Raw genomic sequence first — 26,699 nt, forward strand, 5'->3', positions numbered from 1 at the left:
TTCTCGTTAGTGATAGATCCATTAGCGCTTTTCTTGCTGCAATTGCTGGATCGATAAAGAAAAGAGCTGCTATCCACTGGTTAAAATGAAGTTACGAATGTATCGTCGATGAAACATGAAAATATGTTCGTTTTTCTTCGAATTACAATGCCAGGACCTAAGCGGTTGGCTGGTTCTCTCAGAATACCGTTTCAGGTCTGCTTGGTGTTATCGTCAAAGCGAATCGAAGTGTAGACGGCTAAATTTCTCTGATATATTCTTAGTGCATCTACCAAGTAATGACGATTTCTAGATGCAAAACATCTCTCAAGTTCCTTTTATTCCGTGGATTAAACAGAGTTTGTCTCCTTAATTACCACATAAACGTACCCCCATAACTAGGATTTCCTGAGGAGGATTTTCAACTTTCTTCCGCAAACCGTGGCATTCTGTTTAAGCCATACAGCGTTGCAGTTGTCCGATAAAATGGGTTTTTTTTTCTATATTCATTTGGCAGCCCTTGTGAAAATGGCATGACGTCAGCTGGGGCTGGATACCGCACGCTCGCCAGCCAATCGTGTAAGACATTCTTGTGGATGTAGCGGCTCGCCTAAGACTTTTCTCCATGTATTTTTGAAATAGACGAGAAATGAAAAAATTCCGTCTGTCCAAATTGTGAGTTTGTTTTTATGTTATATATTATCTTAATAATATTCTTTAGAAGGATTTTCTTTAAACTTGAAATACTGATTGAATTAGCATCTTATCTGGGGTTCTCTAGAAACTATTCTGGATAGTTTTAGAGTAGTATCGTCTGCATTGCTCAAAAGTTTACAACCTTTGAAAACTTTGATGCACTAGCACCCTTGCTCTAGCAGGCACGTCAGTGCTGTCCTCTTCGAGGATCGCCGTGAATGTTAGTCGAAAAGCGGCTGAAACGGCACCTTTTCCTAGTTTTTGCTCGCTGCCTTAGAAATATCGATGGCTCTCTTTTAGGCACAAATCGAACGGCCACGCTGCCCAATTTTCCAAGAGAAATATGCGACGAAATTGCGGGAAACACTGAAGGAACCCATCCAGACGATATTTTTGAAATCTCATGCGCAGCTCTATGCGTTGGCCTTTTAGAATTTAATGCATTTTTAAGACAGACCTAAAATCATAGAATGACTCGATATCGTATAGTTCTTAAATTTCCTTTCTGATTCTAGAGATTTATATTTCTCTTTTCTGAGTAGCGTCCACATTCCTAGTGAATTCTTCGCTTTTGTCACGGTCGCTATCCTAACGAATAAGTGAATCATAGACAAGAAATTAATATGTGCCATATCATTTGCGGAATTTTAGTTTAGTAGAGTTGTCGGAGACTCCAGCTAAGTTGAAAATGGTGTGGTGGAACTGACGAGATGCTTTTTTGATTCCTGGCAAATTGATCCTGCAAGGTCCGTTAGAAGTAGAATGACTGATCGATCTAAACAAACAGATCGAATGCAAGCGAATACAGGTTCATCTTCAAATAAAAAATAAAGAAAACCAAACTTGTTTTCTGCAACGTTTGCGATTCGATTTGCGGCAGAAACCTTCATTAATCAGAGACCGTCATCCAGAGAGAAGTGCACGGAACATTTAACACTCGGACGGGTAGCAACTCTCTTGAATTAGAAGGCTAGATTTTGGAATTACAACAACTTTGATATAAATTCATGTGGTTGACCTGCACAAAATCCATTTAGGCTGTAAAACCCTTCATTCTATTCGGTCCGGGACTAATTTCTAGTGCTGCGGAACAATAACAGATATGCTCGCCTTTGAATAGGTTCATCCGCTTTACCCGCGCTCCCTCTTCCCTCTCTAATCGAAAGCGCATTGCTCTCAGCAAGTCGAACCAATGTTGATCATAGGTATAGTCAGAAGCATCTGCAGTTATGTTGACATGAGCGAGCGCGACGCGTCCGCTTCAACCGAGACTCGAAGCTGCTCCTATGCTGGTTGGTATGAAAATCTACGCTCTTGTGCAGGAAGAAAGCGTTTCGAGAAGACCGATTGTGCGAAGCGGATGCGTCATGGTCTCTCAAGTCAGCATGAGTGCTGATCTCTTTGACTGCTTAAATGTTTTGTGAAACACGCGCTAAAACGCATGGGTTGTTAATTCTTTTATTTTTAAACGACTCTGTAAGAGAACTGTCACTTTTTCTCTTTCAGATTCAATGGACCTAAAGTTGACAAAGATGGCGTAAAATGCTGCAACAAGAGGTATTTTAACACTTTGGGGGAGTTTCAAGTTGTGAACGTAACATGCTTATATTTTGCACATATATTGAAATGGATCGATATTTGACAATTTTCTCATGGAATCTAATTCATTCCAAGTTGAACCCCGGACTCCGAAGTAAGAGTAACCCGTTTAAATACAAAATGAGTAAACTGTGATCTACGAGAATGTTCAGATAAAAAGAGTTCCAAATGTCCAGAAAAAATATCCTATCCATAACCAAAATAGTTTTGTTCTTTGATGAGTTTTGGCTCAATTTTTGACTCCCTCTCCGCCAAATCTCTTGTTTACGTTACTAGAAGTTTTGTCAGTAAATTTTCGAGCTTTGTTCTACTGGATATTAGCCATTAGGACGAGAGAGAAATCAACTTTGAAACTTATATGATGCAATCATTTACTGTGAGCTATCGTCTACAGAGGGAAAGGCGATAGAGAATCAAGGGCAGGCTTTTCAAGGATGAGGATGGCATGAGGTTCAAAAGTCACATGTTCAATTTGTTATTTAGCAGTGCTTTCCCAATTTCCTTGGAGGATCAAATTGGCAGTGGCAGGGTTGAATAGTCCAATGCTCATCATAGGGTCTCGTCTTATAGCTGTGTCCTAACCGGTAATGATCAGATTGAGGTATGACTGATCTTCAGAATGAGGGTGGTTCGCAGACCAGTCTCACAACGGCAGTCTTCGGGATCGCCTTGAATACCATATCACTATAAGCAGGAGTTCTTCACTACCCAGTAATGTTGGAGTGATTTCCTCGAAAGACGAGTGAGATGCCTCCAGATTTACCTATTTGCATCGCCGATCTTCTCTTTCTCTCACAAAGACTTCCCCCGAAGTCTCTCTATGCTCCTCATGGGGATCTCAGCTTTTCTGCTCCAAAAGTGATGCGGCTGCAACGATCCCTCTACGTCACATCTCTCTTGTCTTCGTCGCTTCCGACTGCTCCCCGCACTTCGTTTGGATCTCTGGTCGCATGTGCTCGGCACCTCTCGCAGACCCGTGTACTCTTTCACCTCAGCGTCCGTCCGGCTCCGCCACGAGCCTCTCCGTTGACTCACGCTGCTAAGCTGCCACTGGCATGCAGCCAGTGGCGGCTTGGTCTATTAGACTCCGGAAACTGCGTCCGCAATGTCGCAGCTCTTTTTTTTGTGCTCATGCGTGTTTGTTTTATTTCACTCGTAAAAAAATTGCTTACTATTTACAGCAAAAGTATCAGAAAAAATAAATTCAATATTTCAATAAATTTTACCTATTTGTACGAGGTATGCATGTTTTTTAACTAATTAATTAATAATAATACTAGTTTCAATAATTTGAACATATTATAGAAACTTGGTGGAGGTAGTACTTGGCTGTTTTCATGAAATATTTTTCGCTTTACTTTCTTACTTCTCCTTCTTTTTGACACAAGAAAGACAGAAGTTTTTTTGGAAAGAAACAAAAAGGTATTTTCTTGGTTTGGGCACATTGGCAAGATTTGGTCTGATATGATATGGCTGCAAAAGACGATGACTTATATTGAAATACTTAAGAGAATTTGAAGCAGAACATCTTATTAGAAATTAATTGAGAAAACTCAACATCTGTCAAATATACGTATCTCAATAATTTCACTTCTGGGAAAAAATCGTTGATTCAACATCAAGCATGACTCTCTTTCTGCACTTTTGGTTTACATAATTAACCGTTCTTCTCTTCTCACCACGCAAGATTCTTAAACTCTCAATGGTGGTGGCCCAGATTTTCTATGGTGATTTGGTGGTTTCTGTTTGCGCCACGTCCGCGATTTTTGGGTCTTTCTGCATAAAAACATTTATATATTCCGCTGCTTCAAACTTTTATTTACTTGTATCCGGTGATTCCTTATAAAGTCACCGTTTTAATGGAACCAAATGAAAATACCGGTGTCAATCCTAGCAAACGATCCAACACTCTTTATAAGGAAAACTAAAGAGCAACAGGAAATGCGGCGCGAGTCCGTATATTTATTATTCTAAATTATTAATTATATTGACGCCATCTTTGGAGAAAACCATTTAGTTTCAAAATATAAACCATAGGAAGGCAGAGAAAACACCAGATCTTCAGTTTTTCTGGCAATGGATAAAGTACACACGGCATTGATCAGTTATTTTGAGATCCGGCTTTGCGTTCGACTTCCATTCAGAATTTTTTGAGGTTAATCAACACTTGTGCAATCTTCGGGGGTAGGAGGGTTGGGGATCCGATGTGTAAAATCAGTGATTTTAACAACCCAGATAAAGTGCGGTTCCAATCGATCAGCTACAGGGGGTTGGGCGACGGAGGGCTTTGTTCGCGCTAGCACGGCTTCGAACCATTGACCAGTCACTGGCGAACCTTTTACCGACTGCGCTGTTTTCCCTGGCTACAACTTCTCTCAGCATTATGCTACTTTGTTCCTGCATATTTGTACTATCACGTTTTTATTTCATTGCCCTTTTGCATTTCAACATTTATACCCGTGTTCTTTTGTACATAAACATGTATACCACTATTCATCTGCTCATTTTACAGTGAGAGTCCTTTTAGTTTGACCTATTGCTTGTGCTTTCTTAAACAAAATCTCTCGATCATCGCGGTGAACTAAATTAAGATTATCCTGTGGCTTCCAAAGGCGGTGTATCTCGAAATTGGGGACGTTAGGATCTCCCAAGAGGTAGACAATTATAGATTCGTAATCAGTGAACATGAGCGTCGTCACACCCAATTCTCTGTAGTAAGTCAGAAAAAAGCGTTTCTTCGTTGTCTCTGTCTCTATTTGTCTTTAGCGTGTCTTTATTTAAAACGATGCAACTTATTGCGAGTAATAGAAGGCAGGCAATCAGCAACGCATTTGCGACACTTTTAACTAGTTATTTGAGTTCTATTGACTGTTTTCTTGACGTTGAACGACGAAGTCGTTGCTCTAATTCTGTTGCGTAACACTGTTTTGTATCACACGCTGGGGGGATTTGAGTGTGATCAGGCTCATAACGCGAAAAAGTTCGATCTGTTCGTGAAGGGATCCCAACACAGTTAATTTCGTGATGCTCTGTCTTCAACAAGATGGTAGATGTGCTTGGCTGAATACATATCTTTCCAAACCTTACATTATCAACAAAGGAGTCCTCGATCTCAATATGTGTGATCATGAGAAACTCGCAAAAACATAAGAGGAAAAAAGAATTGGTACATGACACATGATACATGATAAAATTGAGATCATATATGCAAATCTTAAGTATAAATTAATTAGAAATACGTAGCTGAATCGGTGTAAGTTGCAAATCGCCTCGCAAATCTTCTACGCATTCCTTTTTTGACCTAGTTTACGTCAGGTACAGCTAGCGTTACCGATAACGCTTATTAGCATACAAACCTTAGTTCTTTAGAATGCATTTAATTCAGACCAGGTAGGTGACAAGAATGAGGTGAGAGCCAAGATTGTTAAGGCCCTTTCTTACGGCTAACGTTTCGGTGTTATCGCTTTCGTCAGAGCCGGGGTAAGTTAAAACATTTGTACTGTATCCTCTCAAATGCTTCATCCAGAACAAGTCACCATCCTTTGAGAGATCAAACTCGAAACTGAGAACTAAAAGTGTCCATATCATTGTGTTCATCTGAGTAGCCGCATTGCCGTGATGTTAAATTACCTCTGCGTGATAGAATCACTTCGCTAGTACAGTACATACTGATTAGGATGCGACCAACAGACGACTCCGCAGATCAAAATCCGAAAAGGTCTGGATAACAAGCCAGCTTGTTGGTTACTGCTATGCACTGTTCGTGATCATTTTTGTACACTTAGCGTATATCCAGAACAGGTCTAAGGTTCTTCGAGCCGCAATTCTGGGTTCATACGATAGGTTCATACGATTCATACGGTAGCTAAGCGGAAATGAGGATTTGATGACATTCTGTAGTGAGGTTCGAGAGGAGTCGCTGCACTTTGAGTGTTTCATCCCATCTAGGTGCTCTTTAATACGAACACAAAGTGGTCGCTCTGTTTCGCTTTCGAAATTATGTAGACTTCACCAGAAACTGTGCAGTCGAATTCCTTGCAGAGTGTGCATATTATGCAGTTTGATGTTATGGGGAAATAAATGATCGCTAATACTCTGGAACAAATATTAACCTCAATTAAAGGCATCACCCCACGAATCTGAGGTGGAACGGATTTCAGGTGGAATATTCGTATACGGGATAGTAGATTATGGACAGGAGGATGATCCCTTCCATTTCTTCCTAATTGCCGTAAAAAAAACGGCCCGGAAGATACGGCTTCGGGGGTACCGGCGCGCTATTTTCCACAAAGTATTCGATTGGAGCGCGCCAGCCTTGTGCACGCACCGCATCTTTCGGCCAGTTTTTTACGGCAATTAGGAAGAAATGGACGGAATCACTCCCCTCTCCATAATCTACTATCCCGTATACGAATACTCCACCTGAAGTTCGTACCACCTCAGATTCGTGGGGTGATGCCTTTAATTGTATTGGCAATTTGTACTGTATACGGCCATCGTGATCGGCCAAGACCATTTCCGTTCGTTTAGCGAGCTAAATGCACTTCCCTTGTTTCTAATGTGAGCTGACGCTGGAACCAACGGCGTCAGTCTCTAGGAGAAGTTCAAGCACACGAATATTTGGAAAATTTGACAACTCTATTAAAGATCTGACTTTTTTCTGAGTCCTCGCACGATTATCTTTCTCAGAATACCATCTGAGCCATATCTGAGGAAGCAGGTTGTAGTCTGACATACTTCTTTTCTGTATGGTGTTTTTATATTGTTTCATTAAATCACGCGTCTATTCACTGATTGCTACGTATTGTTGAGGTTTTTTCACCAATTTTCTGAGAGTCACAGCAATATTTAATTTTCTAGGATTTTCAGAATAAGTCATGATTTATGCTGGTTTTCAGAATGTCACTTCTTCTATCGATGTGGCCTGAAAACTCGGAATCGCGCCAACGAATGCTGGAAAGTTCATCGAGCGCAAACTTCCTCACCACCTATTCTTGCCAGAAGGTATGCGCTCTGATTGTTCTTCACTCTAACCGAGCAGCTCTCGTAGTATCCAAAGTCGGTGGTAATGAGGGAACTACTATCTCGAACTAATAGAAATTTGGAATTCTCTTGATTCTACTTTGGAAAAACTTATTCTCGCATTATACTTGGGTCAGACTCAGTTTTTTTAGACACACGCGAAACGATCCCTGCCATTACTCCAGGATTTTGAGATCGCCCACTTCCTTATAAGCACATTCTAGCCGTTTAAAATTTAGATAGAAATGATTTCTTTAACACCTTAAAAAAAGTTATGTTCAATTACCAAGCATACAGTCGAAGAAGATCTAGGTTTTTTACCCGTTTTCTAGAAGGAAAGCGGACAATGTGAGCAAAAAAAGACTTTGGTAACGCAGTGAATGTTGCGATAGGTCCTCCTCGGCTAAAATCCTCGAGAAAAGATGGAGTGTGAGCGCGGTTTCGGAGGTTTCTTGTCCGCTAGTTCGACCGAAAAACCGCTCCCGACGGTTTGTTGTCGTGGCGCTGTAATTCCGCTCCCCTATGGTCCGTCAAACGAAAATACCGCTACATCAGGTGTGAAGGTTTCGCATTCCTTTCTAATCAAATCATTCCCGAACGTTCCTAGAAATGTATGCTAATATTGTACACTTTTGTAGCTTTAAATAGCTTTATCGAATATTTCCGCGATGACATCATCACCGTACCCAGACTAGGAACAATTTTCGTCACACATTTTATGCATTATGAATAGTTTGACGACCGAAGAACCCACAAAATGATTCAAATCGACGTGCTAAATAGTGGGAAAACAAAAGAAAGAAAACTTTTCATTAGTGACATAAAGACGACGTTTGGCAGATGATTATTTCTTCGATTTGTTCGCTCGCTGACTTGTTGGCCATCTGAGTCCCAAGGATGAGAGAGATGAGTGGGATTTTTAAGCGATTTCTAGAAAAAGGGCTTCGTATCCTTGTACTCCTTAAAGGCATCACCCCACGAATCTGAGGTGGTGCAGATTTCAGGTGGAGTATTCGTATACGGGATGGGAGACGGAAAGGGAGGTGAATCCGACCATTTCTTGCTTATTGCCGTAAAAAACGGCCCGGAAGATGCGGCGCCGCACAAGACTGGCGCGCTCCAATCTAACCTCTTGTACAAAATGGTGCGCCAAAACGAATGAAACCGTGTCTTCCGGGCCGTTTTTACGGCAATTAGGAAGAAATGGACAGAATCACCCTCCTCCCCATAATCTACGACTCCGTATACGAATACTCCACCGGAAATCTGTACCACTCCAGATTCGTGGGGTGATGCCTTTAAGCTTTTTTTGTTGCCTTTTTTCTTCTGTTCATTTTCCCTTATTTTTTCTCCTTATTTTTTCTTTGAACTAAAATTTGTGGAAGGTAGAAAGAAGATAAAAGGAAAATGAAGCGAGTTCTTCCGAGACTTTCTTTGTTTTCGCAAATGGCTATGAGAAATTTCAAAAAAAAAATCTGCCATTGATAAATCCATCTAGACCTTGCTTGATAGCTTAAATTTTGAGGACAACTTTTGGTATTTCGACATCTACCGCTTGCTTTACGCGCGATAATGTTTACACTTTACCATTTTAACCCGGAGCGGTATGTCATACACCACTTTCCATGATAATCAAGGGATCACTCATCAGCAGAAGCCTGTAGTAGGGTCAAAACTATCGTGAATGGAAGGTTGAATGGTACTAGCAGAAGTCCTCCCTCGATCGAAAGCGCTAAGCTCCACTGCGCCGCTACGAGTGTGGCAGCTTGCGCAACTACATCGATCTTCATGTCGTTTTGATCTGACTGTGGCAACGAATATTTTGTCTGCTATCCATGGAGAACCACTGAGGACATCTTTGTTCTACTAGTTATGCTGTTGTATCTGGAGCACATTTTTTAAACTCTTGAAATCATTTAGCGGCGTGTATCCTCTATAAAAGATAGTTATATGCTTTATTTGTTAATTTCTTATTTTTCTTCATGCCAACCGTAAAAACAGTAAAAAGAACTTCTCACGTATCCAGATACTAGACTAATATTAGATAATACTACATTTATTAGATTACCTAGAACTGGTGAGATATCTTGGTTCTTGAATCAACGATTTGAAATTTTTCAGGTGACGAAACTCCAGACTGGGTTGAACGTATTGCAGCGATGCAAACCTGCGTTCGTCCTAATCCTTACACCGCTAATTTTCGCTCCTATGCTGATCAACAAAGAAAAGGTATTGTTTTTGTTACATTTTTCGGCAAACCCCACTCTTCTCGTGACCTCCCATAACTCAACTTAACTATGATCATTCCTTTATTTACTAATTTACTTTGTTTTTGAGACACAAATGAAAAAGATCTATTCTATGAAAAGTCCACAATAAGAGTACCCTTTCGATTATCTTTTGAAAATCTCAAAACTTTATTTTTCTGAGAACTTCTCACGCACGCTCTCTACGGTACCACATCCTACAAATCTACGTATTTGTCTTCTGTTGGATTTTTACTGAAATGTTGATTAGGAACAAATTCCGAGTGTTTTTGTTCCCAAATGTCACCTTCCATCTCCCAGAAGAGAATCCGAGGATAGTGATATAATGGGCAACAACCGCAGTTTATGAGTTTTTAAGCTAAGAAGAAAGTTATTGCTGGCTGTTATTGTTAAAGGGACTAACAACGGATGCAACAAAGCTTTGAACAAAACATTGATCGACTCACCAGCGATCAGAGTCTGCTAAAAACGAAGGCATTAGGCTACGGTGTCACCGTCATCTGTGGCGAAGTATAACTGTAGGAGTTGTCACTTATGTTTGCTCAGGCAACCGCAAAGCGCAACAACAGCCAAGGCAGGGTGGACAGATGAGGAAGCGTGTGTTAGGAAGATGAATGTGGACTGAGTGAGAACGGGTTTCTGGGCAAACTTAAACGACTGAGAGAGTCCCATGCAATTTCTTTCTTGAATATTTTCGTTGTTTCGGTTTTCAAATTAAAGCTATTTCATGGTTTCCAAGCACACTCAATTAAAAGTATACAATGAATACGTCCGTAAATTGGAAAAAAAAGTGGGGAGTAATTGGTTTGGTGGGTAGTGGCAAAAGTGCTAACCAACGACTGATTTGAAGACCATTTCTCGATCCCACTTTTCAATTCATCTCTTACTAACAAGTTTGTTAACAACTTCCTTCCGATCTGTCAGATCAACCAAATGTTTCGTTTGTTCCAGGAATGGCGATGCGCTTTCTGTATCGCCGTCATGGCAACATACTGGATGACGGAAGTGTTACCGTTAGCGGTGACAGCACTGCTTCCAGTGATTCTTTTCCCGTTGACTGGTGTGATGACGTGCACGGAAACTGCGCAACAGTTTATTAATGTGAGTGTTATTTTACTTAGGTTTTCTGAAAGAATAGCAGAAAATGTGGGATTTTAAATGAGCAGAAGGAAACGAATTAGAGTCAGACTTTTCCCGTGGGAAATGTGACATGATGTGAATGAATGAATGCATGGTATGAAAATATGACATGTACATAGATCTTCCTATCCAGTTTCTTTTCTGAGATTCTGACCATTGAAATTTAGACAATCAGCACTATCAGATTTTTTAACTTATATACATATATATATATATATATATATATATATATATAATTAATTTCCTCTTGCTGTTATTAATCCCACTAGCTTCGTTGTCATACTTTTGATTCTATCTATTTCCTGTTTTTCTATTGCCACTATAATAGTAATAATTATTGTTATTGTTGCTATTATTATCAGTATTGTTGCTATATTGGTCATTATATCGTAATCTCTGCTTTTCTGCTCTTTTTTTCATTAAGAGCAGCAAAACTATAACGTACAAGCTATAAAAACACATTAACCCTACAAATCTACAACATTCCTGAACACACCGGATTCCAGTCACTTTTTCGGTGTGAATTGTGATCGATGATACTTAGATCCTCAGATGGGGTCACATTTCATATCGTCATTTTCCGGCTGGTCACGAGCATCTTGTCGTCACCGAGACGACAACCAGGCGCCGTCATTAGCAAATTTTTTGAGCAAATAATTCGCAGGATGCTGGTCGTACGAATAAACAAACGTGGATAAAATAATAGAAGATTAGAGGTCATGCCAAATATAACTGCATTCGCCATTTCTGCCTCTTTTTCTTTACAAAAACGCTGAATATTTAGAACTTTTTTAGAAGTGCAGTACTTGACGTTTACTTTTTATAAGGAAGCTTAAGTGCAATTTATTACTTGATTACACACGATTATTACTGACTGAATAACTGGTAGAAAAATCACAAAATGGAAAATAAGAAAGATTGGATTTTCAGGTACCACTGAACTAATTCTCTTCCGTAAGTTAACATTTCTCCTGCGATTCTTGTTCGTATGTAATTTAAATAATATTATAGTGTGGGCTTGCTAAATATTTCTTTACCTCATCATTTACAAATTCGCTATCCTCTAGCTGAAAACTAATAAATCTCAAATAACCTCAAAATCTCAGAATCTAAGAAGTAATACTCGAAATTTTAACTCGGAGCAGGCTCTCTTTAGAAACTCGCTCACTAGCATTTCTGCTTAGGAAGCAAAACAGTCATCAACCCAGAGAAATCCAATATCTTCCTAATGGTCTCGCAATAAAATGATGATGTGGATTATCTCCCAAGTCTCACTCCCCCTTCTTCTGAATATTATCAATTTTTTGGAATTCTCTGTTATTGATCCGAATTTCCCTTCAGAAAAAGCGGGGTTAAAGGTAACCAAAGAACAATACAATTCTGAAAGGATGATGAATGTATATCAAATCTCTATAAAGGGACCACCAAACGAATATAAAGAAGTGAATAAAATTTCTCAAGTTAGTGGGAAATTCTTAGAAGTTTTACTTTGTTTAAACATTGATACTTTGTTACTTTTTATTTTCAATATTGTATTGTATTTGTACGGATTGACTTAAAATGTTAGGATGGAAGATATTACCTATTCATGAGACAAGCGATATTCTGTTAGATTCTTGATCTAATCGAGGCGAACTTTTCCATTCTTAGCTTTTCTTTTTTTAGGACACGAATTTTTTGTTTATTGGTGGTCTGATCATGGCCGCTGCCGTTGAAAAATGTGATTTACACCAAAGGGTCGCCTTATCCGTGTTAAAAATGGTCGGAGGAGAGACAAAATGGTAAGAGTTTGATCTACTTGAGCGAGGTTACTTGGTACAAGGACAGAACGATTGGAAAATTAAATTACTTTGATAAAACAGGAAGAAAAAGCAATGTTTACTGTATACTATTATCGAAGATATTCACTTCCAGAACATAGTTCTATTTAAAAAAAAAGACTGTAACTCGCTGATATTTTCGACTTCCTGAAGCAAACATTCTTTTTTTAGGATTATGCTCGGCTTCATGACGGTCACCGCTCTACTGAGGTAATGGATCAACTTTCATTGTTCATCAAATAATTTGTTGTATTCTTCATGTTTAGTTTGTTTCAACCTGAATGATACGGTATTCCACACTTCATTTATTCTTCAAAATTAAAAAAAAAATTACCCTAGGTATACCCCACTTCATTGCCTATTAATACTCCTTCACCTTTTTAGTAGACTTCCAATGCACCTTCTCCAAAATTCACTTCGAAAAAACCCTCAACCCCAAGTTGAAGAAGCCGTATTATTCGTGCGATGACCTAGTGTGATAGCACTGCAATTTGCTTGTGAACTTAATGGATTTCTTCCATTTTTGAAGTTTGGGACTAACTACTGGGACCCTGGTTTCTTCCTTATTTCTTGTTACTGAGTTATGCCACATATCACAGATCTTTTAGTATGTTCATCTCAAACACGGCTACTACCGCTATGATGGTTCCCATCGCGCAATCAGTGGTCAATCAGTTAGTATGCGATTCTCAGCTCGAAAGCGGGTGAGTCATGATGAACATGTTTGTGAGAAAGCATGTTTTCATGCTGTATTTTACTCTCGGTGGGGTGATCGAGGTCAGCGGTGATTTCAGAGGTCGCGGACGTGTTAATTGTAAACGAATGTCGACTGGTCTGGTATTGTGTATTTGCGTAGCTGCGAATATTGGCGGAATTGGTACTGTAAACGGAACGCCTAGTAACATCGTGATGGTTGGACAGTTGAGGGAGTGAGTACAGTGTTTTATGCAGACTAAAAGAATAAAGTGCGGTATTAATCAATCCTCATGGGATGCGTCAACGCGCTCGACTTCAACACAGGAAGTTCATGTACACGCGTGCAGCCTTTACGGTGACTCGGCGAAGTGTCAAGTCAAAGTTTTCATCCCCTTCCATGCAAGTTTGATATCACCTTACTGCCATAGAAGGACGAAAAACTTGCTTGCTTCTTGCGGCGTGTACCATCGACCGTACAGTCGCGACTGAACCACCTACTGATTGCGCTATGACCGCCCCAGTATTTTGCTGTCATCGCCAATTCCGCTGAAACATCCATGGGATAGGAAAACTAGAACGAAATATTAATCATGAGGACAGGATGCGACATACAAGGGAATGAGAAGACGCAGACGGATTTGTTTTCGTTGAGACGAATAAGACGAGACAACTTCGACCTGAAACTACGCAACTCTTTCTACGCCGCTGATTTCACAATAAAATTTCAAATAGTCCCTTCAAAAAACCTCTCAAAGCAGAGAATAAAAAAAATCGTTTCAGAAAATTTCTAAGGGCTCCACAGAAACGTCGGGCCTGTCTCCGTAACCTTTGAATTTTTTCCTTCATAATTCTATTTCAAGCGGTGAGCAACATTCTTAAATATCAAATAGATCGTTTGAGAATTTTACGAAAATCAAGTAATGACAGTACTATCGTTTCCTAGTGGCTATATGAAATGTCTTTTTGGCTCTAGAGGTTGAATTCATTTCTTTGTTCTTATTTAACAGTTTTTCAATTAACTTTTTTCCTCTAAGTGTCTACCTGTCAATACATATAATATTGCCACTTTGTTAAAAATTCAAGGTCTTAGTGCAGATTATGCATCTATTACAGAAGCATGAACTTAGATCAGAACTCTTCACAATCGGTAGACCACAACAAATATATCGAAATTGTTTATTTGTTTCTTTGCTGGACTCAAAATCCAATAAACCGTGATTGAAGGAACTTTGCCACTAACCAGACATATAAACATAAAAACATATAAACATACACAAAGTGCATACATAAACATATTTCACCGCAGTTGATAGTTTAGTCATTTCTTTTCCTAGTTTTTCTCTTACTTCAAGGGAAGAAGTAGGAGTGATGGTTCACCAATTCTTTATGCATACGACGTCTACTTCACATCTTGGGAACTGTACATTGCATGGCGTCATAATTTTCGTTCATAAATGCAATGGAGAGGACCCAGTGCAGGATTCGTTTGAAGTCAACCATTAAAATGTGAAAAGTAAAAAAACATTTGAAAGACTGTTGAAGAACACACATATCATCAAAGATCTTCACTCGCAAAGCTCAAAAAGATCGGGGCATCCTCTGTGTCTGATCCCAACGTGAAGATTAATTGACGACGCAGATCTCCTCGCAACTTTTTTCTGTTTGTGATGATTTCCAATCTCTGTTCTCCTTCTTTTCGGTATGGCAGTTGTCCTGCTACCTTCAATCATGTGTCTCGTTACACATAGAAGAGCGTGGTGACCCCACGCGGAGGAACAGCTGGAACGCGTCCAAACACAAAAGTTCGAGGGTGTGCAAAATTTACATGTGCTCCATTGAGAGGAGAACCCAACAAGATTGACCAAGAAGACTAAAGGGACAGATTTTGTTGTGTATCAATCCACGAGCCGTTCTACTTCAGTTCATAATCGTTAAGGTTTTATGAAATAGTGCGCGGACTAACTTACAGTAGCGAGCCAATGTATTAAGACAGTGTTTCTCTCCTTCCAACAAGTCGTGTACCAATTTATCGATCCGAAGGGATGAAAAGCTTGGGTGGCTGCTCTACGGTGGATTCGAACCATCGTAGTTGCAGCCAACCATCCCACAAACTGTGCGTCATCAGCCTCAATTGAATAATATATATTATTGTTAGTATTATTATTATTACCATTTCTGGGATTCCTTGTTGTCGTTTCTGCTAGAAACATCGTAGCACATTCAACTCATAACCAGGACACCTATTAGAGGATGTTGGGGTCCTGGAGAAGGAAGCTGAAAAAGGAAAAGAAACTACTCAGAAAGTCGTTTTATTCGTGATTTTTCCTAAAAACACCGATTGAAGCAATTTTCTCTAGACTTTTCGGTGATGTCGACACATCGATGAACTACATGACTTGGCTCATTTTCGCTATGCCGCTGATGGTTCTCTGCTTGTTCGCAGCATGGCTAACGTTGGCATTGTTTTTCCTAAGAGGTGCACCGGCTAAAGACGATCACATCACTGAGCTAATGCATAAAAGATACGAAGAATTACCTAGGATAAGGTTTTTTTTTGTTCCATCAAATTTCTTCTCTCATCACGTCTTCACAATATATCGTTATCTCAAAAACTTCTTCCAGCTACGCTGAGAAGTCGGTGGTGTTTTGCTTCTTTGTACTGTTATGCTTGTGGATTTTCAGAGACCCAGGATTTTTTAAAGGTATCGTTTTTCCAACTAGTTCACCTATTTTCTGATCAAATCACTCTATTTTCCTCTCTTTTGAATCCTCCTGATCTAAAACAACAACAGGCTGGGCACCATACTGAACTAAACGATACAAATTTCTTGGGAAATCAGTTGTAGATTTTGGATTCAGGATGGATTTTTGGAATTTTAGACTTCTTCACTAATGGAGCGTTTTTTAACGCTACAAAATTTTATAAGATTGAAAAATGAAGTGAGCGAAATGGTATACTACGACCATTGTCGTAGAGAAAATGTTGATATGGATCGTTGTGGAGGAACAGCTGGCTCGAAGGATTCTATGATGTTATGAATGTAGACTAAACAGCCCCTCTTACCCCTTCTTTTAAACAAATCCTTCTAATTTGTACTCTCTTGATTTTCTCGATCTGGACCAACAGCAGAGTAACTACCATCACCAACTCTCCCAACTCCTCCATACTCTATTCTCCGGAATCCTTCAGAGTTCTTCAAAGTCCTTGATGGGTAGTGCCCCGAGAAACTACATAAAGAATCATTTTATTTTTAATTTTTCCTACAATTTTCCAAAGTTCTCCATAATCCTCTAACGTTTTTTTATATACCTTCCTTCACAGTCATTTCGCTCCTCCACGGAGACTCCCCTGTTTTCTTCTTCCTCCTTTTTTTTAAATCACAACGCTCCACACACGAAAACGAAGTCACGAAAAGTCACACGGTGAAACAAGCCACATACTTTCCTTCTTCATACATAATTCTGAGTAAAATACTTCTTTTGGACTTCCACGTATTGCTCAATTGAAGAGACATACATTCTACCAAGCGCTTATTTTCATGTAGATCCAATCGCACTCTCTAACCACACGATTCTTTTATCCGCCGTTAGAGTTGACATCATAGTTTTTTTTTCACGCACAAAACACTGAAATGACTCTTTTGACTGAACAAGAACCATTTCAGATTTCATTATTAAAACTTATTTCTCGATATATCTCAGAATTTTTCCTCGGGAACTGGTTAGTAGAATGATTAAATCATTTGACACTAACACTGCTTGCCTGAATTTCAGGGTTAAAAGCATCACCTCACGAATCTGGAGTGGCACTGATTTCAGGTGGAGTATTCGTAGCGGGGTCGTAGATTATGGGGAGGAAGGTGATTCCGTTCATTTCTTCCCAATTGCAGTAGAAAACAGGCCGGAAGATACGGCTTCAGGCATTTTGGCGCAGTATTTTCTAAAAGGGGTTCGATTGGAGCGCGCCAGCCTTGTGCGGCGCCGCATCTTCCGGCCCGTTTTTTACGGCAATTAGGAAGAAATGGACGGAATCACACCCCTCTCCATAATCTACTATCCCGTATACGAATACTCCACCTGAAATCCGCACCACCTCAGATTCGTGGTATACTGCCTTTAAACAAGCGCACTATTTGAATGCTAAGAACATTTTCTTCTACTATTCAGGTTTCAAAAACTTCTTCCCCAAAGACTCTTACACAGATGCTACATCGGCAATGATTGTTGGTGTGCTATTATTTGCCCTCCCCAACGAGAAACCGGATCTCTTCACTTACAAATCTAAAGAAGAAATGAAGAAGGTTACATTAGTTGGAGAAAGGTCCTTTGAACTTCAGAAGTCCTAATCCCAAGTCATTCTAGAAAGATCGGCTCATGGATTGGCCAACAATGCAGAAAAATTTCCCCTGGAGTGTCGTTTTACTTCTTGGCGGTGGTTTCGCCTTAGCTGCTGGTGAGTTAAGTTTGAAAGAAGTTAAATAAGCAGCGGACTCCTTCGATGGTCCTTTTTTTTGCGATAGCACTTACAGTAGTAATTCCTGAGCTATGGTACCACAGCTCTGTGAGAAAAATTTATTTCTTTATGTAGAAAATCTCTGCAAATCTTTTTTCTTCTTCTTTTTCTGGAAGAAAATGTTTGCTTGCAGGAGTCATGTGGGCTACCGAAACTGAAAAGGAGTAGGTTGACGATCTGTAATTATAACACCCGTACGCTTGCATCGGGTGAGGGTATTCAAGATCTGATGATGCAAGCCAAGAAGATCAAGTACGACGTCATCAGACTGACCGAGACGAGACGACGTCACCCTCTACGCCATATATGAGACTGTAGAAGAACTGTTCTTAGGAACATGCGATAGTAGCGCTGTTGGTGGAGTTGGCGTCCTCGTCAACACGAGTATGGCAATGAACATCGACTCTTTCGAACAACTTACGACCCGAATCGTACGTCTGCGGATGAGAAGATGTGGTCCAACACCAGTTTTGACTATCTTCATCGCTTACGCTCCAACATCAAGCTACGAAGAAGAAGAAGAAGTCGAAGCTTTCTATATGGACATGGAGAAGTTCTACCGAGAAGATCATGCCTTCTACAAGGTCATAATTGGCGATTTCAATGCCAAAGTTGGAACAAGAATAACCCCTGAGGAACTTCATATCGGGACCCGCGGCCTACAATGGAATGACCAGGGGGGGGGGGGAGGCTCTCCGAGTTCATCATGACAACTAAGACCATCCATGGAAATTCGCAATTCCAGGAGCCACCCGGTGGAGGATACCGTAATGAAATAGACCACATCATCGTCAATAAAAGGTTCTGCCTGACGGACGTTGCTGATGTACCAAAATTCTATACAAGATCGGACCATCGCCTCCTCCGAGGAAGATTTTCCTTTACAAGGAGAAAAGAGAAAGCCGCCATGTTCAGAGAGCGAAATCCCTGAACTATCATTTACTGGGATCTCTTCGCTACGCTAGCCGGCTTTTGGGAAGATTCCGCAATGGACAACATCGACCAGAAATATGACCGGCTCGTTGAACACCTTCACGACTGCGCGAAGAAGGCTGTGGCTTAAAACCATCAAGAGACACCTGTCTCTTGAAACCCTTGATACGCCAGCGTGGAGCAGCACGAGCAGCAGGGAACCAAGAACTCATGTCCAAGCTTGCAAGGTTTTGCAGGGAGACGATAAAGGAAGACCTTAAAGAGAGAAGAGCAGAAGTACTGGCTGAAGCTGCAGAGGCAGGGAAAAGCATCCGCTATGCCCGTCGAGACTTCGCCAGTCGCAAGACGAGGATGACTGCTCTCCGGAACCCGAAGGGAAAAACCATAGCATCGAGAAGGGGGATGGAGAAAATCATCTACGACTTCTACTCTGATCTCTTCGACAGCCATGTCCACTTGCCTCCCCACCATCGAGGGAAGACGGACATGTCATTCCAGAGGTTCTCCCCTCCGAAATACGACATGCTATCATGTCGGTAAGAAATCGTACAGCACCTCGTCCCGACATGATAAGACCAGAACAACTGAAGAACCTTCCGCCAGTTCTCATCAGCACTCTGGCGAGGCTCTTTACACGTTACCTTTCGGAATGCAAGGTTTCTAAACAGTGGAAGACCAGCAAGACCGTGTTGTTGTATAAAAAGGGAGATCCACATGACATCGGTAACTATCGCCCTATCTGCTTACTGTCCGTCATCTTCAAGCTCTTTACAAGAGTGATCCTTAATAGGATTGAAGTGTCTTAGATGAAGGACAGCCATGCGAGCAAGCAGGCTTTCGAAAAGGATTCAGCACACATTCACACTATTTCGAGCTTACTATCAAGAAAATTTGAAACACACACGAAGAATCTTTATTTGTTTGTCCTCTATTCAATTCTAGAGTAATACTAACTAAATTTGAATTCCTACCTGTAGTATATGCGAATTCTAGGTGTAAAAGAAGCAGGACTATCGATCATCATGGGTAGATCGTTGTCGACATTGGAACATTTGCCTCTATGGGCGTTACAGATTCTTTCGATGGCAATTACAATGGGGATTACAAATATTTGCAGCAATACCGTAACAGCTACAATATTCGTACCAATCGTAGCCACATTGGTGGGTTAAACACTCCTGGTTATCGTATCGAACGTTGTCAGATTTCTTAGAAAACCGTTATAGGCTTCGCAAATGGAACGACATCCATTTTCGCTTATGCTGCCGACCACCTTAGCGTGTTCGTTCGCTTTCGTACTTCCAGTTGGAACACCACCGAATGCTATAGTGTTCGGTTCAGGAATGGTGAAAGTGACAGACATGGTAAGCATTTTTTATTACTTCTGCTGAAATAAAAACAAAATGTTCTCAGAAAAGACACACAGAGTATTATCTCACCGTTCGATACCTTCGTATCTTCCTCTTGAAGTACATAAATCAAGTTGTCACCAAAGTTGGTTCTAAGAGAAAAAATCATTCTTTCCTCCCCGTTTTGATCCAATCATCAAGGAATGCGAAGGAGTTGTTTTATTACACTATTCTTCTCTGTAGTTATTATATTCATTTCAAGTGCAGTAATCAATCCGGTAACACAGAGCTCGATGTTTGGCCTAAGGTACACGGTAGGTCGAGGTGCCTAGAGAGGAGTGCCCGCAAAGAGGCTGGAAGGAATTTGTGATGAAATTTTGAATGATGCAGAATTTTCTGAAATCAATACCCTTCAATAGATCTCCTTCTCCTGTAAAACATATCTAATTGACGTAGTAGTTCTTGTCTTGAAACCTCGGCATATTCTGTCTATGTTTTATAGTGTGTCTGCGAGGGTTTTAGATGGAACCCTTTATTTGCTTGACGTTTCGGCTTTTTTTCGCCGTCTTCAGAGGCTTAAATAGAGAATGACTGGAGCAATGCTACGTTTATTCCGTCAAGTGCCACACTACCCTGGGTCATTGTTTCAATAATCGTTCAGGGTATTGAAAATAGAAACCCATCTGCATTGAAAATAGCCTTACGTGTTGTTCCACCGGATGTGCCGCGGCTGGTAGCACGCACTTGTCACCCAGTGTACCAGCGAATGAATACCGCTGCGTGTAGATCACCTGCGACGATATAGATGATTTGATTAACACAGAATATCAGGCGGTTATTGGCCACAGAGCGGTACAAGTGGCAAGAACTCATTCGTTATCGACATTCATTCCTATTATTCATTGAAGGGGTTCTTTTAAGAATCCAGGACGCCTCCAACGTCTTCCTTGCTGATATTTCTGTTTCGTGAGCCAGTATTACGCATTTCACATCATAATCGTTTCCGTTGTGGGCCTCATGTCTGTGCCTTCCTAGTAGTGTTATCAAACTTTTTCGTCGTTTCCCTTCCATGTGTTCATTAATTCTCACTTCAACATTCCTACCGGTCTCCCCAATATAAGCTGAATTGCACATCAAGCACTCAATCTCATATATTACCCCCCATTTTCGCGCAGTTCCCTGTTTTTCCGTAAGTACAAATAACTTTAACAGATGCAGTATCTATCATATAATCTGTTTCTAACAAGCTGGCTTTTGATGTTACATTTGGGATATTTACCAAGATCACGTCATCTTGTAATTGTGCTTGGATAATGCTGCGCTGAACAACGGCACTGACACTGTCAAAGATAAAAGGAAGACAAAGAGGAATTTTGTTCTGGAGCGGAACATTGCTACTTACAGTGCGGGTTCTTCGATAATGCCGACGTACTGTATGGCCATTAGCACGTGCGATTTTTAAAGCTAGTCTTCGTGATTCGTGTCGTTCTTGGTGCCAGTGCATATTTCACTGGCGGTTTTGAACATATTACGACTCACTTTGCGTTTTACTGCAGTCGGATGTGGATTTTACCGCTCTGTGACCTATAACCGCCTGATATTCTGTGTGTAGATCAAATCATCTATATCGTCACTGGTGATCTACACGGCGCAATACTCATTCGCTGGTACACCGAGTGAGAAGTGCGTGCTACCAGCCGCGCCACATCCGATGGAACAACACGCAAAACTATTTTCAGTGTAGATGGGTTTCTATTTTCACTACCCTGAACGATTATCGAAACACTGACCCAGGGTACAACACCGCTGCTAACTTGTGTCCCAAAATCCGTCGCAAACCGTCGGAATTCTAGGAAGTGAGCAAAATTAAATTTCGAAAATACCATTCGAAAGTAAATGAGCTGCTGATTTCAAATATTCTTCGAGAATTTACTTTTGACAAATATGTGGCCTGAAAGCGGGCAAAGTTTCCTCAAGCCCCGTTAATTACTTCCACACCTCCGCAATCTTGCCATTGGGATATCCCGCGGATACATCTCCATGGATGGAAGGGAAAAGGAAAAGAAATGGAACGCTGACTCCGCCCTCTTATAAAGCAGGCGATATTCTATAGTTGGAATGGTTATCGCGGCCCAGGCATGACGTCAGAGATCTCACATCTTCGATAGGTGACTCCTCTGGCAATTCGGCGTCACAGAGAGGCAATAATGTTTGAACATAAATGAACGGTGACGAGAATTCTACACATTCATAGAATTATTCTTATTCATAAAAACAGCAGTGATAATTTGAAACGTCTGGGAAGGAAAATGACTGACGAAATTAAACCAAAAAATAAAAAGAAGAGGAATTTGTAAGTTTGTAATTTCGTTCTTCTGGTGTTATCGTCAAGCTGAGCAATTTACGGTGTTGACGACCAGACAGATTATTAACGTGAGATTTTCACCTGAGCGTTGAGGCGTCACTTTATCCCTCATTGAATAGCTGAAACATCAGCGTAGTCCTCAAACACATTCATAATAAGTATAAAATTACTTTTCGTTTCGCGTTAGTGACATTTTAGACCAACCAATTTTTTTTTGTTCATCTTCGTTCACTGAAGTAAACGTGTATGTGCATGTGGTATGCTGAATACGAATGGGAAGAAAAGGAAGAAGTGAATATTATTCGAATTATACTGCAAGACACGGAAAATTCAGAAATTTGAGAAGTTCGATTTTTCCTCCATAAAACGTCTTAATTTGTTACATGTCTGTCTTTTTCAGGAGGTTTGTTTCGTTCGTTTGTATTTCTTTCCGAAAGCTTGTGAAATTGAAGTAGCTGTATGGTTCCGATGACTAAGAACTCTTTAGAATTCTCGTCACCGTTCATTTATGTCCAAACATTATTGTCTCTCTGTGACGAAGAATCGCCAGAGGAGTCACCTATCGAAGGTGTGAGATGCCTGGCAGACCCTGCCTGGGCCGCGATAACCATTCCAGCTATAGAATATGGCCTGCTCTATAAGAGGGCGGAGTCAGCGTTGAAATTTTGAAGTTTGTAAGTGAAAGTGAGCTCAACATCATTCAAAAGAGCGTCTTTTTGTGAGAAAAACTCGCTATTTGAGGTACTGAAAGAATTCATAGAGGCTGCAAAAAGTGCTGTTTTGTGAAAACAGACGAAATTTTCCCCAATTTGGTCACTCGAAAACCATGACCAGCTGTCATCCAATGTTAGCGCCTAACTCCCTTCTCGTGAAGGAATAAGAGTTCTAAGCAGGTACAGAATCGCGAGATAGAAGCGTTCATTCTAAGCCGTAGACTGCTGTTCAAAAATTGGATCAAATAATGAAATAGAGTAATGTTGTAAGTTTGACACTGGAAAAACTAGACATTTTCAAAGCTAGAAACTTACAGTATAAATTATTGTCAAGTGCAAGCTGTTCACTGGGAAATTTCTAAGGAGATTTTTCACAACTTGGAAAGTATGGCTTTTTATTAATCTTCGATGGAGCACTTTCGTGAATTTCTGCAGAGAATGGAAATTTCGGACCAACATATGATGTGGGGTACCAAAATGCTCTAAATAACCTCCTAATTACGGATGTAATAAACATTTTTCCCAATTTCGAGAAATAAGCGGAAATCCTATGAACACCCCTTCCTTCCATGGAGATGTATCCGCGGGATATCCCAATAGCAGGATTGCGGAGGAGTGAAAGTAATTAACGGGGCTTGAGGAAACTTTGCCCGTTTTCAGGCCACACATTTGTCAAAAGTAAATTCTCGAAGTATATTTGAAATCAGCAGCTCATTTACTTTCGAAAGGTATTTTCAAAATTTAATTTTGCTCACTTCCTAGAATTCCGACGGTTTGCGACGGATTTTGGGACACAAGTTAGTAGCGGTGTTGTAGTGGGGCACTTGACGGGATAAACGTAGTATTGCTCCAGTCATCCTCTATTTGGGCCTCTGAACACAGGGAAAAAAGCCGGAACGTCAGGCAAATAAAGGGTTCCATCTAAAAACGTTACAGGCACACTATCACAAAGCATATCTAATTGATGTTTGAAGAAGTTTCGGATGAATACTAAAGAAAAATGAGCTTGTAAAATCACATGTAAACTTTTCATCTCCACAAGGTCAAAAGTGACCGCGGCATTGTAGAAAAAGAGAAGAAACATTGTAGCAAAAATCGGAGCAATTCAATAAGATAAGGTCAATGCGTTATGCCGATAGATGAGAAACCTTATCTGTTAGCGATTAAAAAACTGCCAAAAACCACAATAAGTGATTTAAAACACCGAAGTTGTCTGCAAAAAAAAATCTGTTGAGCTAGAAAATTGAGAGAGAAGGGCATCCTTCAACAAACTGGTTTCTTGCAGATTTTGTGAGAAAATAATTTTTAAGCGACTAATTTCGATCGTTTACGGACCTGAAACATAAGACTTTAGTCAAATTTTCAGAATCTTCGCAGCCATACTATAGCTAAAGATACCGAAGCTATTCAAGATAGTATGTACATTACGAAATGTAACTATCATTGTACTTATCGAAAAATATATTCATATAAAACGTCATACATATATCCTTGGGGCCCAATTATCTCGGACTCAGGCTTGCTAGTGTTTAGCCGCAGGTAATTTTTCCAAAAAGTACCATTAAATGGTAGGTCTTAGAAGTTCTATTCACATCCAATCGGTAGGGATAGCACACATCTATTGATTTATAAATCCTATAATAATGAAGTCAAATTATATAAATCAAATTGAGGTGTGCTGTTAAAAATTGAGATGTTGTCGAAGAGTTAGCGATTCTACTGTACTGCAATTAAGCAGCCATCATTCTATGCCACGCCTGTAGTTGGCTACATTCTTTAGCAACTAGTCAAAATTATGCTGAATCTAGCTCCTCGTATTTTTGCTCTTTTTTAGTCCCAAAAAAAGGTTCAGATTTCCGAGAAAAATTTCCACTTGAACGTCATAACAAGAATTTTTCAACCGAAATTACTCAACAGTAAGGAAGTTTCAATGGACAATATAATCACCAAAACAGTAATTGGAATTTATTCGGCGACTGGACAGATTATTTCACTCCTTCGATTTTAAATTAAGGCTATTGTGGATTGAAGGCTCAACTGTGGAAAGGTTGTTGATAGCAGAAAGAAGTTTATGAGACCAACCAGTGAATTATTTATTGTTTACAGACTTTACCTACAAATTAAATTTGTCGAATAATTGCAGATAATCGTTGGTATCCTGATTTCCCTGGAATGTCTTGGACTTACTGTCGCTTACATGAACACTGCCGCCCACATATTTATTCCGCTAGCCGAGTTTCCCGCTTGGGCGCAAGTGAAAAACGCTACAACGATGCTGTAGGATCGCTGCTGCTGGTGAAAAAAAATGTCAAGCCACGAATTTGCGGGTTCCCTTTTAGTTGTCTGGATTTTTCAGCTTGCATTTTTGTTATCTCGATACAGGTCTCAAAGAGTTCATCGAATGACTATAGGCTTAAATTTACAGCTTTTATGCTATGCTTCTGTGTAAAAACATAGATATAATAAATAATGTAGTAAATATATGTACTACAGATATTTTTTAGGGATAGATTGACTATGCAATTATATTGCTTTTTCAACATACGTACATATATGTCTATCCCAATTTCTCATTTTGTTAACAAATTAGAAATTTCAACAAATTTCTTTGCTGGATGAAATGATGCTCCAATTCCTTTTACGTGTGTGAATGTATGCGGAATCAAATCGACATTTGAGTTATGAGTGGAAATAAAGCTATGCATACACCACCTGATGTAAATCTTTCTAAACGTTTTCTTAATCTGTGCCACAACGAATCCAGAAAGACGAAAGAACTCCAGGAAGAAAGATCTATTTCCAATATTCTGTTCACCTCGTGTTATGTTTACATACAAAACATGCTGATCCAATCTTCAAAATTTTTCGAATCCGGCGTCCAGATGGAAAAAAGTGTGCGCCGCGGAATAGAAAGGAAACTTCGAATGATTCCAGTCTAAACGAGATTATCCGTTTTGCGTAAACTTTCAAATACTTTTTGCATGCTGTTTCTGTAAGCAAATGCACTAGAAAGAAGAGAAGATTTTGGGAAAAATAACTGCTTCAAAAACACTTAAACCCATCCCCGTGCACCCAATAGATAAAGTTATAGAATCGAATTTACTTTTTTTCAGGGATAGATCAACCTGCTTGCATTGCTCCGTCACCACATATTTTTGCTCTTTCACCTCGTTTCGTCAACAAAGAAATATTCCCATGAAATTGTGTGTTCGAATAATGAATTGACAAGGACCAAGCGAAATAAATAAGATGCTTTGTAAATTTTTCTTTTTGAAATTTACTATAGAGAGAGGAGGAACGAAAGCAACAAATGATCACAGCGACTCATTGTGGACCTCGCCAACAAAAACGATGACTGCAACTGCGCCTTGAGCGAATAAGAAAAGGGAAATCGTTGGTCCAGTCAGCTAAGTCGGAAGAGAGCAGTATCCGGGGAATCCAAGTGTCGCCAGTTTATCTACATCGTGCGTCTACGTGAGGGAGGCTGCTCTTTGTGAGACTGCTTCGGATGATTCTTCTCACAATACACACGTGTGTGAGGAACATCTGCATCTCAGAAGACCTACACTGTGAACGGTGGACGGTGCAAAAAAAATTCGAAAAATCT

At 40.1% G+C, this 26,699-nt stretch overlaps 1 protein-coding gene across 3 annotated transcripts; it reads left to right on the plus strand.

Annotated features, from left to right (window-relative positions):
• Positions 1-628: 628 nt before the first annotated feature.
• RB195_001967 (uncharacterized protein) lies at positions 629-25,373 on the plus strand (the record flags this gene model as incomplete). 3 transcript variants are annotated; one of them, XM_064198995.1, is made up of 17 exons in its annotated part: positions 629-654; positions 2,182-2,232; positions 7,173-7,278; positions 9,418-9,525; positions 10,515-10,664; positions 12,062-12,163; positions 12,369-12,484; positions 12,695-12,733; positions 13,132-13,227; positions 13,318-13,452; positions 15,577-15,765; positions 15,842-15,921; positions 17,387-17,520; positions 17,582-17,672; positions 19,659-19,828; positions 19,892-20,029; positions 25,236-25,373. In XM_064198995.1, 17 exons carry the CDS (start codon positions 629-631, stop codon positions 25,371-25,373), a joined length of 1,869 nt encoding a protein of 622 aa, XP_064054874.1. The 3 variants fall into 3 exon arrangements, with proteins under 3 accessions (XP_064054874.1, XP_064054875.1, XP_064054876.1); XM_064198993.1 differs by lacking the exon at positions 12,062-12,163; XM_064198994.1 differs by lacking the exon at positions 12,062-12,163 and having other exon boundaries at positions 17,423-17,520.
• Between the last annotated feature and the right edge of the window lie 1,326 nt (positions 25,374-26,699).

This window comes from Necator americanus, chromosome IV (genome assembly GCF_031761385.1).
Source record: "Necator americanus strain Aroian chromosome IV, whole genome shotgun sequence".
In the NCBI taxonomy this organism is placed as follows: domain Eukaryota; kingdom Metazoa; phylum Nematoda; class Chromadorea; order Rhabditida; family Ancylostomatidae; genus Necator; species Necator americanus.